This window comes from Protopterus annectens, chromosome 7.part0 (assembly GCF_019279795.1).
Source record: "Protopterus annectens isolate FY-2018-M chromosome 7.part0, PAN1.0, whole genome shotgun sequence".
Lineage (NCBI taxonomy): Eukaryota > Metazoa > Chordata > Ceratodontiformes > Protopteridae > Protopterus > Protopterus annectens.
Window position 1 is genome coordinate 477,225,064 of NC_056739.1, and position 15,256 is coordinate 477,240,319.

The 15,256-nt window shown below is 37.5% G+C and overlaps 1 protein-coding gene across 1 annotated transcript in view; it reads right to left on the reverse strand.

Moving 5' to 3' along the window:
• Nucleotides 1–8,586: 8,586 nt before the first annotated feature.
• The window catches only part of LOC122805996 (extracellular calcium-sensing receptor-like), a 221,952-nt gene continuing 215,282 nt past the window's right edge, over nucleotides 8,587–15,256 (reverse strand). The window contains exon 7 of the mRNA XM_044076237.1: nucleotides 8,587–8,655. Within this exon, the coding sequence (XP_043932172.1) occupies nucleotides 8,587–8,655 (69 nt within the window). The remainder of the gene's footprint in view (nucleotides 8,656–15,256) is intronic.

The window sequence follows — 15,256 nt, forward strand, 5'->3', positions numbered from 1 at the left end:
TAATTAAGGCACTTTAAATTGGCTTTAAGCCCGTTTACACAGGTTTGCGCAATGCTAAGTGGAGCTAACACATGGTTAAATGTGCATGCATTTAAACTATGTGGGCTTGTTTTAGTGGCGCTTACCAATGTGCAAATATAGTTAGGTACAATAACTACTGTTTACCTATTCTGTGTTTGAGCATATATCAGCTGGTTTGCCCACCACTCACTAATAATACATGGTTAAACATATAGGCATTCTATTGAAAGTTATGTTTGACTAAACAAGCATAGGTTTTGCAGCTTAGGTGGTGTAGTGGTATGGTCTCTGACTGCAGTGTACAGTGTCCTGGGCCCAAGACTTGGGGCTGCTAGCTTTGTCATTAATGTTAAATGACCAGACTGCATGGTAAGTTAGGCAAAGCAAGAAGAGTTTGAAAAACTCAGATGGTGCAGTGGTATGGTTGCTGACTGTAGTTAAAGGGTCCTGGGTTCATGACTTGGGAGGGCTGTTTAGTTTTGTTGCTGGCCACAACAACGGCTGACAGTGAGAGGATGATTAAGGCACTTTAAAGTGGCTTTAAGTGGGTTTGTGTGACACTAAGCATTTCTAAATTACAGTCACTCCATTTTAGTTTTTCTTAGCGGTGCTTACTCCCGCTAATACCTGTGCTAATTTCTTTGAAAGAAAAGAAAAAGAGGTGATAGAAAAGTGGTGAAAAAAGGGGTAAAAACAAGATAAAAGATGGATAGGAATGTGCAGGACGAGAGTAGGGAAGGTCCATAGCTGTCTATTTCTCCTACACCAACAGCTGTGCATATGTATTGAATTTGGAGGTGAATTTGGGTACTCATACCCCTGAGAGAGGGCTGAGGACAGCAGTAATGTGTTGTCTAGGCATTTGAACAAGATTGTATGTGTCCAGTTGACATGTCTGCGAAATGGATAGCTATGTATGGGGCATAATTTTTTTGTGGGAACAGATTGCCCTTTTTTTTAAGGTGAGAGTGGGTTGTTGGGGAAGGATATTAGGTACACATGGAGAGGTAGCTTGGGTAGGAAAACAGACAAGACAGACAAGACAGTAGACAAGGGTGATGTATGATGCATGTTTGGGGTGAACATCTTGTCAGGGAGGGTGGTTGGGAATCAGAGACACATGAGCCCACAAATGGATACAGTGAGACTGAGGAACCCACCCATGGGCAGTCACCACTATCCCTTCATGGCCGCAAAGGTGGCTGTGCTGGGGGCTGAGCAGGAGGTGCAGGCTAACCCTCAAGATGTGCCACATGGCCCTCAAGCTGGCGTAAGCTGAGCTGCAAACTCCTTTTGCATCTCCCTATGCAGCAGACCCCAGACCTGACATCAGGTGACAGGCTCCTGTCTGTGCCCACTCTGAGGGGGGACAAGTGCCATCCCCTGAAGTGGTTTCACCCATGGGTGGTGCAGGACCAGTGGACAAGGAAGATCCAGGGTGGGTCCCAGATGTCTTTGGACCTTGTGCCATGGCCAAATGAGATGGGACAGGCAGATCCACTGGGATTATCCTTCCCAGATGAGCTAGGGTGTTGACAGTTTACAACATATATTTGCTAGTTATGAACAATACAATGCCAGGATTAGTTATAACAGCATGCATGGGTGTTCCAATAGACACCATAACACAATTTTCAATCAGTTGCATAGCAAACAGAACACATGCAGATATGGAACCACAGTGGATATTACAGCAGTATGCAGGTTACTTGATAGCAATAGGCCACCAATGATTTCATTTTAACAGGAAACAGCAATAAACAGACATTGAAATGTTGGTAAAACAATGGGGAACATGTCCCAACATTAGGTTTGTTAAAAACGTACCATTTACTTTATTGGTTGTATTATTGTTGCAGATAGGTTGGGGGTAAGACAAAGAAATGAATGACTATTTGTTATTACATTGCTCACAACTGTTCTGTACATTATAGTCTACTAGTACTCTCCAGATATGACCTGACATTACAGTTACCCATGGGCTTGGGGTTGGCCAGTGGGTGTTGTACACAGTTATCAGTTCAAACTTTGTACACCTAATATACAGCTGTACTTACCTGCCGAACCTGTGGAAAAAATTGGGTTAATACTACCTGACTGTTTCTACACATTAACAGGGTTCGGCTTTGATATGTGCAATCATACTCAGTGTGTGTGTGTGTGTGTGTGTGTGTGTGTGTGTGTGTGTGCTAATGTCATAGTCCACCTTCATTTTTGTACAGCACCATGGGTGCTGGGGACAGTGACCAATAGCCATGGCAGCATGACACTTGAGGGACATTTTTTGGGGGAAAACTAAATGGTCTATGCACATCTCTTGCTGTCATCTGCAGCCTTGGGGCTGGTCAGTGTGTGTTCTACACAGTGTATAAGAGACACATCCTACGGTTAATATCCAACCTGCCTTACTTGCCGAAGCTGTGAGGAAATTTGTGTTTACAATACCTGACTGTCTGTAACAATACTCACATATTCTTGTGTGAAAATATACAGACAGCTTAGTACCACTCTGGTATTTAAACCCTGCCAGTTTGTTCAAAAAGTAGTCGCAATGGTGATATTTATCAGAATAAGTTATCAAGGAACTGTTATTTGTTGTGTGAGTGTTTTCTACCTATTAGTCTGTGATTTGGCCAATCTGACCTTGTACATTTGATATTCCTGCATGGTAGACAATTCTACTGTGTACTCACACTTTCAGATATTACATTACAGGAAACAAGGGTTAGCAAGCATTTTTAATATTTGGCTATCAGATCATAGTGCATGGGAACTTTGTTATGCTTAATCTGTTGTACAAGACTTGACTGTTTGTCACATGAACCTCAGATACTTAATGCTATCAGAGCCGTATTTGCTGTGCAAAAGCTATACACATTTCCAATTCCTACTAACACATTGCAAATGAAACACAACAGTCCAGAGTTGTATAGTTTTATTGACAGGTTATCACTGTTTTATGTATGACAGTAGCATTATCTGTGATAATTTCAGTTTTATTCAGTTCAAACAATACACAGATTGCAGCACTGACAGGTGATATTCTACTACTTTCAATTATTATGCCAGCTATATCAGTACTCACTAACCTTGTGGCACAGCCTTTGCAACCTGCTTCCATGTGACTCCATGTTTGAAGCCCTCTCAGCTGCAGCTGTACAGGAGACAGAGAAACATTTATGACTACCTATCCATCACATACACAGCCTGGACTATCTTAAACAGCAATTGATACTGATATTTATAGACCACTGGGGCATTCCCTGCCAGAGCATCTTGTTTTCACTGGTCCAGAAGGTCCCGCATTCTCTGCTTCAGATCAGCATAGTGATGCTGAACCTGCTTACCAGTCCGAGGATCCCAGTAGCACTGGTGAATTAATAGGTGAGACAGTCCCAGGCTTTGCTTTATATTCTGAGCCCTGGTACTGGCCCTGCAGCAGTCTCAAATCATGGTTTTCAACAAGGAGTCCAACCATGACCCTCGACTCCAGAATGCCCTGGCATTGCTCACAAAAGTGAACACCTTCTCCTACTCCAGCCACGGTGCCTGCAGTGATGAGCTCCAAATGGTTATGGGCTGGATTCCCACCTACAGGGTTTAAATAGGGCCAATTTGCTGCACTTTGCCATAATTGGTTACTTTTGAAACTGCTGAGCTCAGCTAAGCTACGGGCAAACCAGCTTAGCTAAGGTTGGCATTGCTTAAAGGGGCGGGTTTAACACTGCTTATCACTGGGCAAATCCACTTAGCTGAGCTATTCATTGCTTAGTATTCATATGTACACAATGCTTACACCTGATCAACATAGCTGTGCAATGCTTAGCATTGCTTATGTTTTATTATATTGGTCTACCACCTGTATGAGACTGATTCATCATTCATTAAATAATATAGATTTATTTATCTTCCCTGACATCCCCCAATGCGCTGTGATTAATTTATTCTTGTGTGACTATACTGTATGGGGCACTTGTGTTTATATGGGGGTTTCACTACTTTATTACACTGACACCTCACATTTGGGCCTAATACACTACTCTGGTTGAGAAAAATCAATTACTTCTTACATAAATAAGCAAAAAAATTAAAATTTTAATGTTTACACATACAAAATGGAAAAGGCTTTGGTAAGGCTCAAACCGTAAATGACTATAGACAAGACATACGCTCTAACTGCTAGACTATTGCACTTATGCATATGTTGGATGTCTATTGCTTTTTAACTTATCATGCAGTTTCAGCTGGGCTAAGCATAGCTAAGCAATGGGCACACCCATGCAGCTACGCTTAAACTTTATTGCATATATAAAAAAAATAATTTATTTGTTATGTTTTTTTAGTTGTACCCTTCAGAATATCCATGCTAATGCTGAACCTGTTATTCTATAAACTTTCTGCTTTGTAGGGATGATTGTCCCTTATGGCTTTGTCCACATTCCTTACTCTGATGGGGTGGGAGGTGTGCACTATGTGCTTATGCTAAATCTGTTATTCAATCAACTTTTGGCTTGGTTGGGATGATCGTCCTTTATGGCTTTGTCCAGATTTCTTACCCTGATGGGATGGGGATGTTACAAGCGTTCTCACTCATTTTAAATTACCAAATGACAAATCTGGAGTGCAGGGGGCATGTGTATTGTGAGAGCTCTGCTCTCAGACACACCCCCTGTGCTCATACACATTTCTGTGTACATATTGCAGCACGGCAGCGTGCCTTCATGCATATGTATAGCATGCTGCCATGCTGAACAGGAACAGTCCCTGCTGTGCAGGAATAACTTATTCCTGCATGGCTGCTTGCTGAATCTGGGGGACAGTCTTCATCTGTATAAGAATCTATTATCACTGGTAATCGTAGGCTTTTCCTCCAGAGAATTAAAACCTGTCTTGTTTTTCTTTATATTGTGAACTACCCAACATTACAAAGTATTTTAACAAGAATCTGATCAAATCTTCCAATATTAGATGTGTTTCTTGAAGAAAAACAATGTCCACTTTATGCAAAGAAAGATATTTGTTCACACTACCTCTCTTCGTGGGATTATTTAGCCCATTTATATTTAAAGAAAGAACTACATACACTGACATAGTATGACAGGTTTTCCAGTATTAGGATACATGTATTGATTGCCTATGATTTTTCTAAAACATTTTAAAATATCATATGTTATGGACATAGGGTTGTCACCCCCCCCCATTTTTTTCCAGACTATCTGGAAATCCAACTGATTTTCTGGTAGTATGGAAAACACTGTACAAACTCCAGTATTCTGTTTCAAAAAAGGAGACAGACTATCAGAGTTTGTAAATTGGCTGATTTACTATGCTTTTTTACAGAAAAGCATAGTAAACCAGCCAAAAACAGGCAGCAGGAATGGAAAAAGAGTTCCTCATCAAGTAATGTAATCACAACATCACAAAACGGGCGGGATATGGGCAGGAGAGGGGGTGGGTGGGGTTATTGTGATGCGAGGGGTGTGGATTTACTCCAATTTTAGCCACAACGAAAGGGGGCGACCCTATATGGACAGATTATAAACATTAAAAACCTTCTGCATTGAATACAGTATTCCTGGCTTAATATGTTCCCCATACAAGCCACAGACCTGCCAAAACATGACATTTAGTGGTGACTTTCTACTGCTGCATGTTAGCATATGAAATGAAGAGAAAGCAGTGCGTATACACTTGAATATAAATGCAAAGGAAAATCCGTATTAATAAATCAGATTATACTGTTTAGAAATAACATATCATTAAATTAAAATATAAAACCATAACTACTGCTGTTTGTTAGTTATTAAACTCTTAATAATACTATACAAAACTTATTTAACTCAGTTCAGTATCAAGAGTTTAGGGTAGCCATAGTGGTGCAGTGGTTAGTGTTGTCACCTCCTTGCAAGAGGCTCTCCGGTTCAATCCTTGGCTGGAGTGCCTTCTGTGTGGAGTCTGTATGTCCTCCCTGTGGTCACATTGGTTTCCTCTCAAAGACATGCTGTAGGTGGATTGGACACTTTAAATTGGCCGTAGGTATGAATGCGTGTGTGCCTTCTGTGGAAGGTTGGGTGCTGGGCTGGCAACTCAGCACTGTGAAACTCTACTGCAAATCATGAGCAGACAGGTGATCTGCTGTGGCAACCCCTAGCCAGAAGAAGTACCAACAGTTTCCACATTTATGTTTATTGTAAATTATCTGAAACTGATACCATTTAAGTATGAAGTATTTTAACATACGTAATCATTCTTTCTACAAACAAAAAGTTTTGACTTTACCACAACTACCTTTTGAATACATAATGATAGAATCCACCTTTCTATATAAAATAAGACGCAACATTTTAAAATGCAGGCAAATAGTGACAAATATACAAAGTATAATAATTCATTTGTAATCTAAGTTCACTACAGTTCTTCCTTTTGACTGTCTTATTAACCCATTTTATGATATTTCACATTTGCTATACATATAAAAAATGTTTCTAAACACTAGCTGAACAGAATCACTTTTTTTTAAATTCATATTGTGTTAACTAATATTCAACAAATGAATCTCTATCAGTATTACAGTCATTATATATAACCTATCCTATATAATGCTTTTCTAATGTAAAATATCTTTTTCTTACCACAAACTGAGTGTTTTCAGTAGTTTCATTCAATTATTAAAAGGTTACCAAAATCTCAGCATAGCAATATACTTCAGAACTTGTTATATATTAGATTACAGCCATGTGCCTTGTCAGTCATTCAAGTCATGCTAATTTTTATTCAAAAATGTCCAGAAAACTATTAAAACTTAACATTGGTAATTTCATTAATATATTAAGCTTATTAAATATTGGATTCTTTACTTACATTACATTTTCAGTTAAAAACATTAAAATTCATTCAAAAGGAAGCAAGGCAACATCCGTCATTCCGATTGATCCATTGTATTTGTCTTGATATAAAAAGGTCAAAGTTTGATAATTACTTTTTGGATGCTGTCATGGATGTCTATGCATGAAAATTGAGTCTTTACTGACTTTTAGAAGCTTGAGCCTGCTTCAAGAACCTTCTAAACAGCAACTAAAGTAAGTCAGTGGGAATTTCTACTTGTAAAGTGAAGCTTTAAAAAGTAGAATGCTCGCGGATGTATTATACAAGCCTCGAGCAATTTAAAAACATTCATTTTTAATGTAAATACTTAGTTTTGGCTGTTATTCTTGCTAATAAGTAGGAAATTAACCATTTGTATTTTGTTAATGAATAAATTAAGTAAAATGATAGCCTAAACTTGAAAAAATAATGTTCTAAGTAAATGTAAGTGTATATTAAACATTTTTAACATGCATAAGTTGTCATGTTAAACACGCAGTTAGCCACAGCATAACCCCCAAAGCAATAGAGCAATAAAAGATAATTGTAAAAATTCAGTTTAACAAAACACCACTATATAACTATAACAGCTTTGCATGTTCTTCTTTAGAGATCAAAACTTTATTTGACATTTACAAGTTTTTCATTTCTAATCAAAAGCCATTAACAAATTCTGTAGTGTCACATGAAGTTTAGCTATTTATGCTTTTTTAGCTCTGAAAGGGAAAGAGAAAAGAACACAAGTAAAACAAAATGCATTACCTTGTTTGTGTGATTCCAAGGTGATTTAAACCCATTTATATTGCAATATATTACAAATAAGGTTTTGAATTATTTATTTGTCTCTGTTTTTTTCTTTTCTTTCACAGACCATTCATTTTTTGTTGTTGCTTGTCTTTTTAATGTGCTACTGATGTCCATAAGTTCTGCTGTATTTAAGTTCCTTTGTTGCACAAAGTTGTTGGCTTCTTCAAGTGTTTCAAATGTTTTTATTTCTTCCAGCAAGCAAAGTCTTATTTTGGTAGGGAAGAGTAGTTAAGATTTAATACAGCCTTTTTCAGTGATTTTATAAGGAGAATGCAAGCCTTTCTTTTTGAAATGACAATAGAAGAGTACTCATCATATCTGACAATTTGATTCCTTATTTTCAAAGAAGAAAGATCCCAAGCAGACTTTAATATAAGATCCTTGCCTTGACATAAAATTAACAATTTTGGATCTAGGGTGAGTATCCTTGCTGTTTGATGTGTTTGTAGATAATGATCTATGGGCTCTCTCAATGTTGAAAGATAAAGCTTCCAGTAGATTTAGTCTTTGGGAACCAAGTAGTTAAGAAACTCACCATATTGCCTCTTTCCATTTTCTCCAGTATGCCATAAATTCTTAAATTGTTCCTTCTAGATCTAATCTCCAGGTCATCAGTTTTGTTAGTATGTTTGCTGTTTTGTTGTAGAAGGATTTCAATACTTTTTTCCCCTTCTATTAGTCTGCAGTCAGTGTCAAACACAGATTCTTCTAATGCTGCAATTTGAACTTTTTGTTGCTTCAGAACATCATTTAATAGTTCAATCTGCTTAGTAGTGTCTTCTTTTATTTTGTCAATGTTAAAGTCAAACTTGTCCATTTTCAGCATCAAATCTTGAATGTTTGTAAGGGTGGACTGCAGTTCTTTTTTTCATAGAGTTGTCCTGTTGAATAGTCTTAGAATGATTCATGTTCCTTCAGTTGTATTGTCTTCTCTTTTTCTTCTTTAAAATTTGACAGGAAAATCTAAAAATTATAAGATGAAAATTACACTGATATAAAGTTTAAGGTTTCCAGATTTTTGATTTATTGCTTTCAAGTAGATGGTGTATTTTTTGAATAAACCCTGTCAGGAGTTTTGAAATACTGCAGAGCAGAAAATTTGGTACTTACGTATTATCGCAACCAGATTTTCACGGTTGCGAAAATAGCATACTTCAACTTAAACGAAGCCATGCAACACTGTAAAGTGTTATTGAAAGTCTTTACTGCTGACGGAAAAGTGTGGGTTACCTTCAGGAAGAGCAGAAAGTTTATAAATCCTCATCCTGATTTACGTGCTGTACAGATGCATGCTTTAATTGTCAGGGCTGGCATAGTACACGTTGAATTCTGCAGGACTGCAAAACTGGTGTAACAAGTTTAACAAAGTGCCCCTATTATATTGTGTCGGTTACATTTAACAAATGTGATGTATTACTGAATAAACGCAGACCACAAGATATGCCGGACTTCACAAAAAGTAACGGTTCTGACTCATGGACGACTACTACTGTTAGTAAGTAACAGCAAAAAAAAAAAAGCCCGGTAAATACTAACTCCAGGAAACAACAGAAGGTCATTGTAACATCTTTCATCCTTTGGGCTCTGCATTTTGCAATTAATAAATCATGTTTGTGAAATTTTAGCCACATAATATAGGGACGGATTTTAACACAGGCTCTTACACCCTTTTTTACAACCTGGAGCAATCTGTACTTCATTCCATGTCTCAGTACGATAGCAGCCATGACTTTTCAAGCGTGCGTCTGTAATGCACACAAATCAGGCAGAGGATTTTATAAATTGTTTGTCCTGAAGGTAATCCAAACTTTCTCATCAGTAATAAGGACTTTGAAGAACATGTTACACTGCTTCATGCCCTCGTTTCACTTGAATTTTCCGAATTTCGCAACCGCGAAAATCTGGTTGCGATAATACGTAAGTACCGAAAATTTGTACTGCTTTCAGCCTTCCATCCAAGCCATGCCCCACATTCAGTGCAATTCTTGAACCATAGTGGTAAGCAGTGCATGTAATGGGATTCACTGCTCTTGAATTATACTCCTCAATGTAAAAGTGCTAAATTTAGTTGTGTATGATACATACATGCTTAAAAATGTCTCCTGTTTAGCTGCTATAAAAATTAATACCATGTCAAAATGGCTGCTGCATTTCCTATGCTTCCACTTGATTCCTCCTCTATGATTCCTAGTGAACCTGAAAAAAGTGTCAAGATAAGCTTTATTTTAAGCATCCTGATGTACGCAAATAAGAGAATATATTTTTTAATCTGATTTTGTTTAAGACTTCTTACCATCAGAGTTTAAAATAAAACTCATTTGGATGCTTTTCCTAAATTTTTTTCTACTTCTAATGTAGCAAACTAAAAATACTAAGTTGCTATTATTATTATAAATTAGTTAAAGTTAATAAAGCAATACCATCATCACCAGAAAAATGGGTGCCTTCTTGCTGTAGTTTTACTCGGATATCGTCGTTCCTCAGGTGCCATTAGTTTGTGCACTGCATTTCTAATGCTCTAAGGACCACAAAGTTCAAGAACACCCTTACAAGTATTATCAGGATTATGAAGAAAAGAGAGAGAGAGGATACTTAATTTTCTTACCTTCCCAGGCTGGAAATCATGAATGGTCCCACACTGCCCATTCTGGAATGGCCCTTCTCCATTTGTGCATAGAAGCATGTTATAAAGGGAATGTGCTACCACATATACAGCATTTGGTATTATAAGCATGAATGTGAAATTATATACATCATACACACAAATGCTTAACATTCTTAAATCCTCATAACCTGTGCAAGGTGAAATATTTTTCTTTGTTGTTGTGTTCAGTAATGCTTTTGTTTCATCAGATTTTAGCCACTAACAGCCAAAAGCCTCCTCCCAAAATGCCATTATCATATCTTTAGGAGATGTGAAAGGATGGATGCTGTACAAGAACTCTATGAGCCCAGGAATTTTGTCCTTGTGGATGAAGAATTCAACACTGCCATTCAACATCCTAATAGCCATTTTACTAGCTATTTCTGAGAATACCTGCCAGCCAGTGGAACTAATCCAGACTTTTCCTGTAACATTTTGAGCAGAAATAGCCTCAGAAATGGAACCAGATATTCACCAGTAGAATATACAACAATAACATTTGCTGATGACTGCTGAATCACATTAACAACATATGAAGTATTCTCTTTAACCTTGGTGACCATGTCAAAAAATTCTGTACAGCCTCCATCTTTAATAAACTCTTTTTGGAGAGTTTGGACACTCATTATTCCATAATCCTTGTCTGATGTTAGAATCCCTAGCCATGTCTAACTGAAATAAATTAACATCTGAGCTATGCCAAGAGACTGGAAAACATCACTTGAAACAGTTCACAAAAATGAGGGATATGATCGTTTATAGCTCAACAAGGAAACTGAAGAATCATAGCTTACCTAGAAAGACAATGATAAAATCAGAGAAAAAAAAAAAACAGGAAATACTGTTCTATTATACTGAAAGAAGTGATGTGATACTTTTTTATAGGAAAATATATGTTCTGCAATGTACTCTAATCAGGCATATGGTCTCTATGAGTCCTTCTTTAGGAGTTAATCATGCACCAAGTCTAGAATAATTCTAGGTATGATTTGACTTTTAAGAAAATTATATTAAACTGTTCTGGTGCCACTACGCTTTGAGTACTGAAAACATTATATGGAATTATTTTTTTTGATATAGCCCGCACCTCTTAAACAAGGTATCACCTAGCCATAACTCATGGTAGACAAAAAGTGCTGCCATTAGCTGTTTCAAGAAAGTAATTTGCCAATCACATGAGCATCAGTCACTTACCATCAAAAACAAATATAATCTAGTTTTCTTATAAAGTTGTGAAAGCTCTTTTATCTAACTAACCAGAATCTCCTTGTTGTTGCTCAAAAATTGGTTTGTCAATTCACCGCATAATACAAAGGGATAACTCAATAATCCATTACTTAATGTTACATGGTAAAAATATCTAGGAGTTCTACTTCATCCTACCTTGACATTCTCAAGGCATATAGGCAATACAGTCAACAAAACACATTCACAAATGAAGCATTGCTAGAAAAAATCACACTTGTTATCACTAACTGCAACTGATACACAAAAACTACAGGAATTAGAAAATATAATGTCATTTTGTACTTCTAGAAAGCAGGCATACCCACCCCTGAAATTACTTGAAGAGAATTTATTGGCTATCGGTTACTAGCCAAGCTACTATGCTAGATCAATGGATGTTTCCAAGGCTGAGGTGAGTTTCATTAGCATCTTGGGTGCTCAGTGAAGTGGCATGGGGAATGTGAAATTAAATAGATGAAACCTGACCCATTTTGGATGAGAGGGGTCATGTTTTGGTCCATTGCAGAGGGCAATGATACCTGTGGTTGCTTAGCCAAGTTCACATTGCAACTATGGACAGCAAGAAGGAAAGTCCAGATTGGCCAGTGATCTGTAGCAATATGAGGGCATCCTAGCAACAGCAGCATCCTAAGAGTAGGATAGTGCTTGAATCACACATTCAGGCAGAATGAATGGGTTAATGGGTAACTAACCCTGTAGGGAATATTGTGTCAACAGGCTGGTCCTGACTCTTACCTCTGAAAGAAAAAAAAATGCAAAAGAGTTGGTAGGCTGTCATGCCATGGGGAATGAATGTGTCACATAGAGTAAAGGGGGTCAGGCTAGATGGTCAAGGTAAGTTAAGGCAGTCAAAAAAAAAGACAGGATAAGGATGAATAAGAACATCCCTAGAGACCAATGAAATATAATAGAAGGAGATGAGTGGAAGATGGAAGACTGGGGTAATGGCAGGGAGTGAAAGAGGTGAGGATGTTGGTGAACATGAAAACAGTTGAGGCTATAGATTGCTACACGTCATCAAGTAATATTCAGAAGGTGGGAAATAAGGACATAAAATATTAGGTGTGTGTGTGTGTGTGTGTGTGTGTGTGTGTGTGTGTGTGTGTGTGTGTGTGTGTGCGCGCGCACGGGAATTGTTATGGCTAGGCTTGTATAGGCCCTAGGGCTGATAGCCTAGTACCAACCTATGAACCTATATGTGGGTCATAACAAGCAGGATTGATACATTTGCTTTAGAAATGTGGGTTGCCAAAAATTTAGGGGGAAAGTCCTGACAGAATGGAAAAGTGTATTTCTCCTTTCTGGATCACTTTAACCTCTCCTATAGCATCTGTTCCTGTGATACATATGTGCGCACACACACACACACACACACACACACACACACACACACACACACACACACACACACACACACACACACACACACACACACACACACACACACACACATGCACACATGTTATATTTTGGAGATTCCCCTTATTTTGTATGTAGCTGCCCAATTTTTAACCTAAAATGTAGGTTATTTTAGTGTGAATTAAATTGATCTGCATATGAGTTGTCACTTCACCACATCTCATTCAAGCCCTACCTCTGTGGTAGGTGACACCAAGATATCTGGTTAAATTGACTAGTCTAATACACCACTGTATCTGCCAAAAATTATATTGTTTCATAATAAACACAGGAAACCATTTGTTAAGATGTTAACCAGGTTATTCAACAAGTCCTACATTGTAAACCAGTGAAGGTTTGAATAAACAGATCTTCATTGAAGGGCCTTAAAATCTTAGACCACAGATAAAATGTCAACACATGATCACAAAAATCAGTAAATTCTCAGTTAACCGGCACCCATTGGGGATTGGTAGATGCCAGATAACTGTAGTTTCTTGTTGGTTGAGAATTACTATTAAAAATAGGCCTGACTAATACTGTACCCTTTACTATTTGTTTGGTTTGACTTGTTCTCAGGTTGGGGAAAGTGGGAATTTATTGCCATCTTCCCTTTTAAAACTCAAAAAAATGTAAAAACATAAGGTATGTTTCTGCAGGGGGGGACAGAAAGTGCAACACATGAAAATTGTGTTGCATTTCTTTGATATTTTTTTGCTGGTTGCTTGAGTTCTGGTTAACTGAGAGCTTACTGAATATACTTTACCTTCTGTCTTAAAGCAGGCAAATTAACTCTTCCATATCACAAGTCTTAAATCGCTTTCAATCTCATCTTAATGAATTTATGAATGCTATGATTTACATGCCTAAATTTCAAATCAAAGCTGTATTAAATGAAGTAGATATTCTGATATGACTACATGAGGTTAACACAAATCTAAAATCATTATTTGCTAGTGGTAACTTCAAATATTTATTTAAAAAATTAATAAAGAAAAAGTCTCAGAGCCTGATAGCCTAGGCCTACCTGATGAGTTACATAAACCGGGATGTGGAAATGTATGGTGCACTGAGTCGCCCTGTCTTGATGAACCATTGCAGTGAAAATTATTAGGTTATCCCGAGGATGGTACATTAAATAAAGGGATACAAGGGGTACACATGTACACATCCACATTTCAGAGATGAATGTTAAGTAGTTTCTTAATAAATGGATTTTTTTACTGAATGGTCCATCATTGGAGATGGAGTCAGTGGATTTTGTCATATACATATAAATATTTGAATTCAGTCCAAAGCAACAAGATGCTAATTTTAATTACTCTTCTTTCTTTCTGAAGTATTTTAAACTAGGAAACCATTTTTTTCCTAAAAAGTTGCATCCCAAATACTGTATTAAGTCCACAAGTTGTATAATTTGCAATGTTCCATTCATGGTCTTCACCCCCTCCCCCAGTTCCTGGCCTATTATCTGTAGGTATTTAAAAACTCTGGGATGTATTTGAAGAGATCAAGGTTTTATTCACTGTGCATTATCCCAAACTGACACCATATCAAATAGCATGCTTTTGTGATGACAAAACTTAAGCAGAGCTTTGGACGTCAGACTCATATTCAAGCTTAATATTTTGTTGTTTAATACTGCTTTATATTGCCACACCTCTTGTGCATAATTTTTTTTTAACAGATGAAAAAACACAGACTGATGATGCTGCCTCATTTTATTACACTTGAAATGTTTGTAATGATCCATATTAACTATTTTGCATACTTCTTAACTATTCAGTGTTACATGTAATAGTGTTCATCATTTTACTCCACATCTCCCTTTGCTTTGCTTCCTAACTGTCCCAAGCAGAGTGATCACTTTTGATTGCCATCACAAACATTTCACTTCCCCAAGTTGTAGAGTTGTCACACAACATTCCAAGATTAATCTGCAGTGTTCAATGATATTAAACATGACAACAAGGAAAGCATAAATTTACTCTCTTGCTCCTCCCCATTTCCTATCTGGTCTGTGTTGATGACCAACATTCATCACTATCACTTTGAATCCTGCTATGAGTTCCCTGGCAGCTCCTTACTAAATGATCTAAGATGTAACCCTTCACCAGGAGGTGCATTGAACTTCTCAGAAGATGAGCATTAATAGTCTACTAATTCATTAAGGTCTGGTAAATGAGTACTATATGGCGAAGGACAGAGTAGTGAAAGAAGCCATCATATTGCAGAAGGCCAGTCAGTGTGCATACCCTGAGGAATTACATGCAG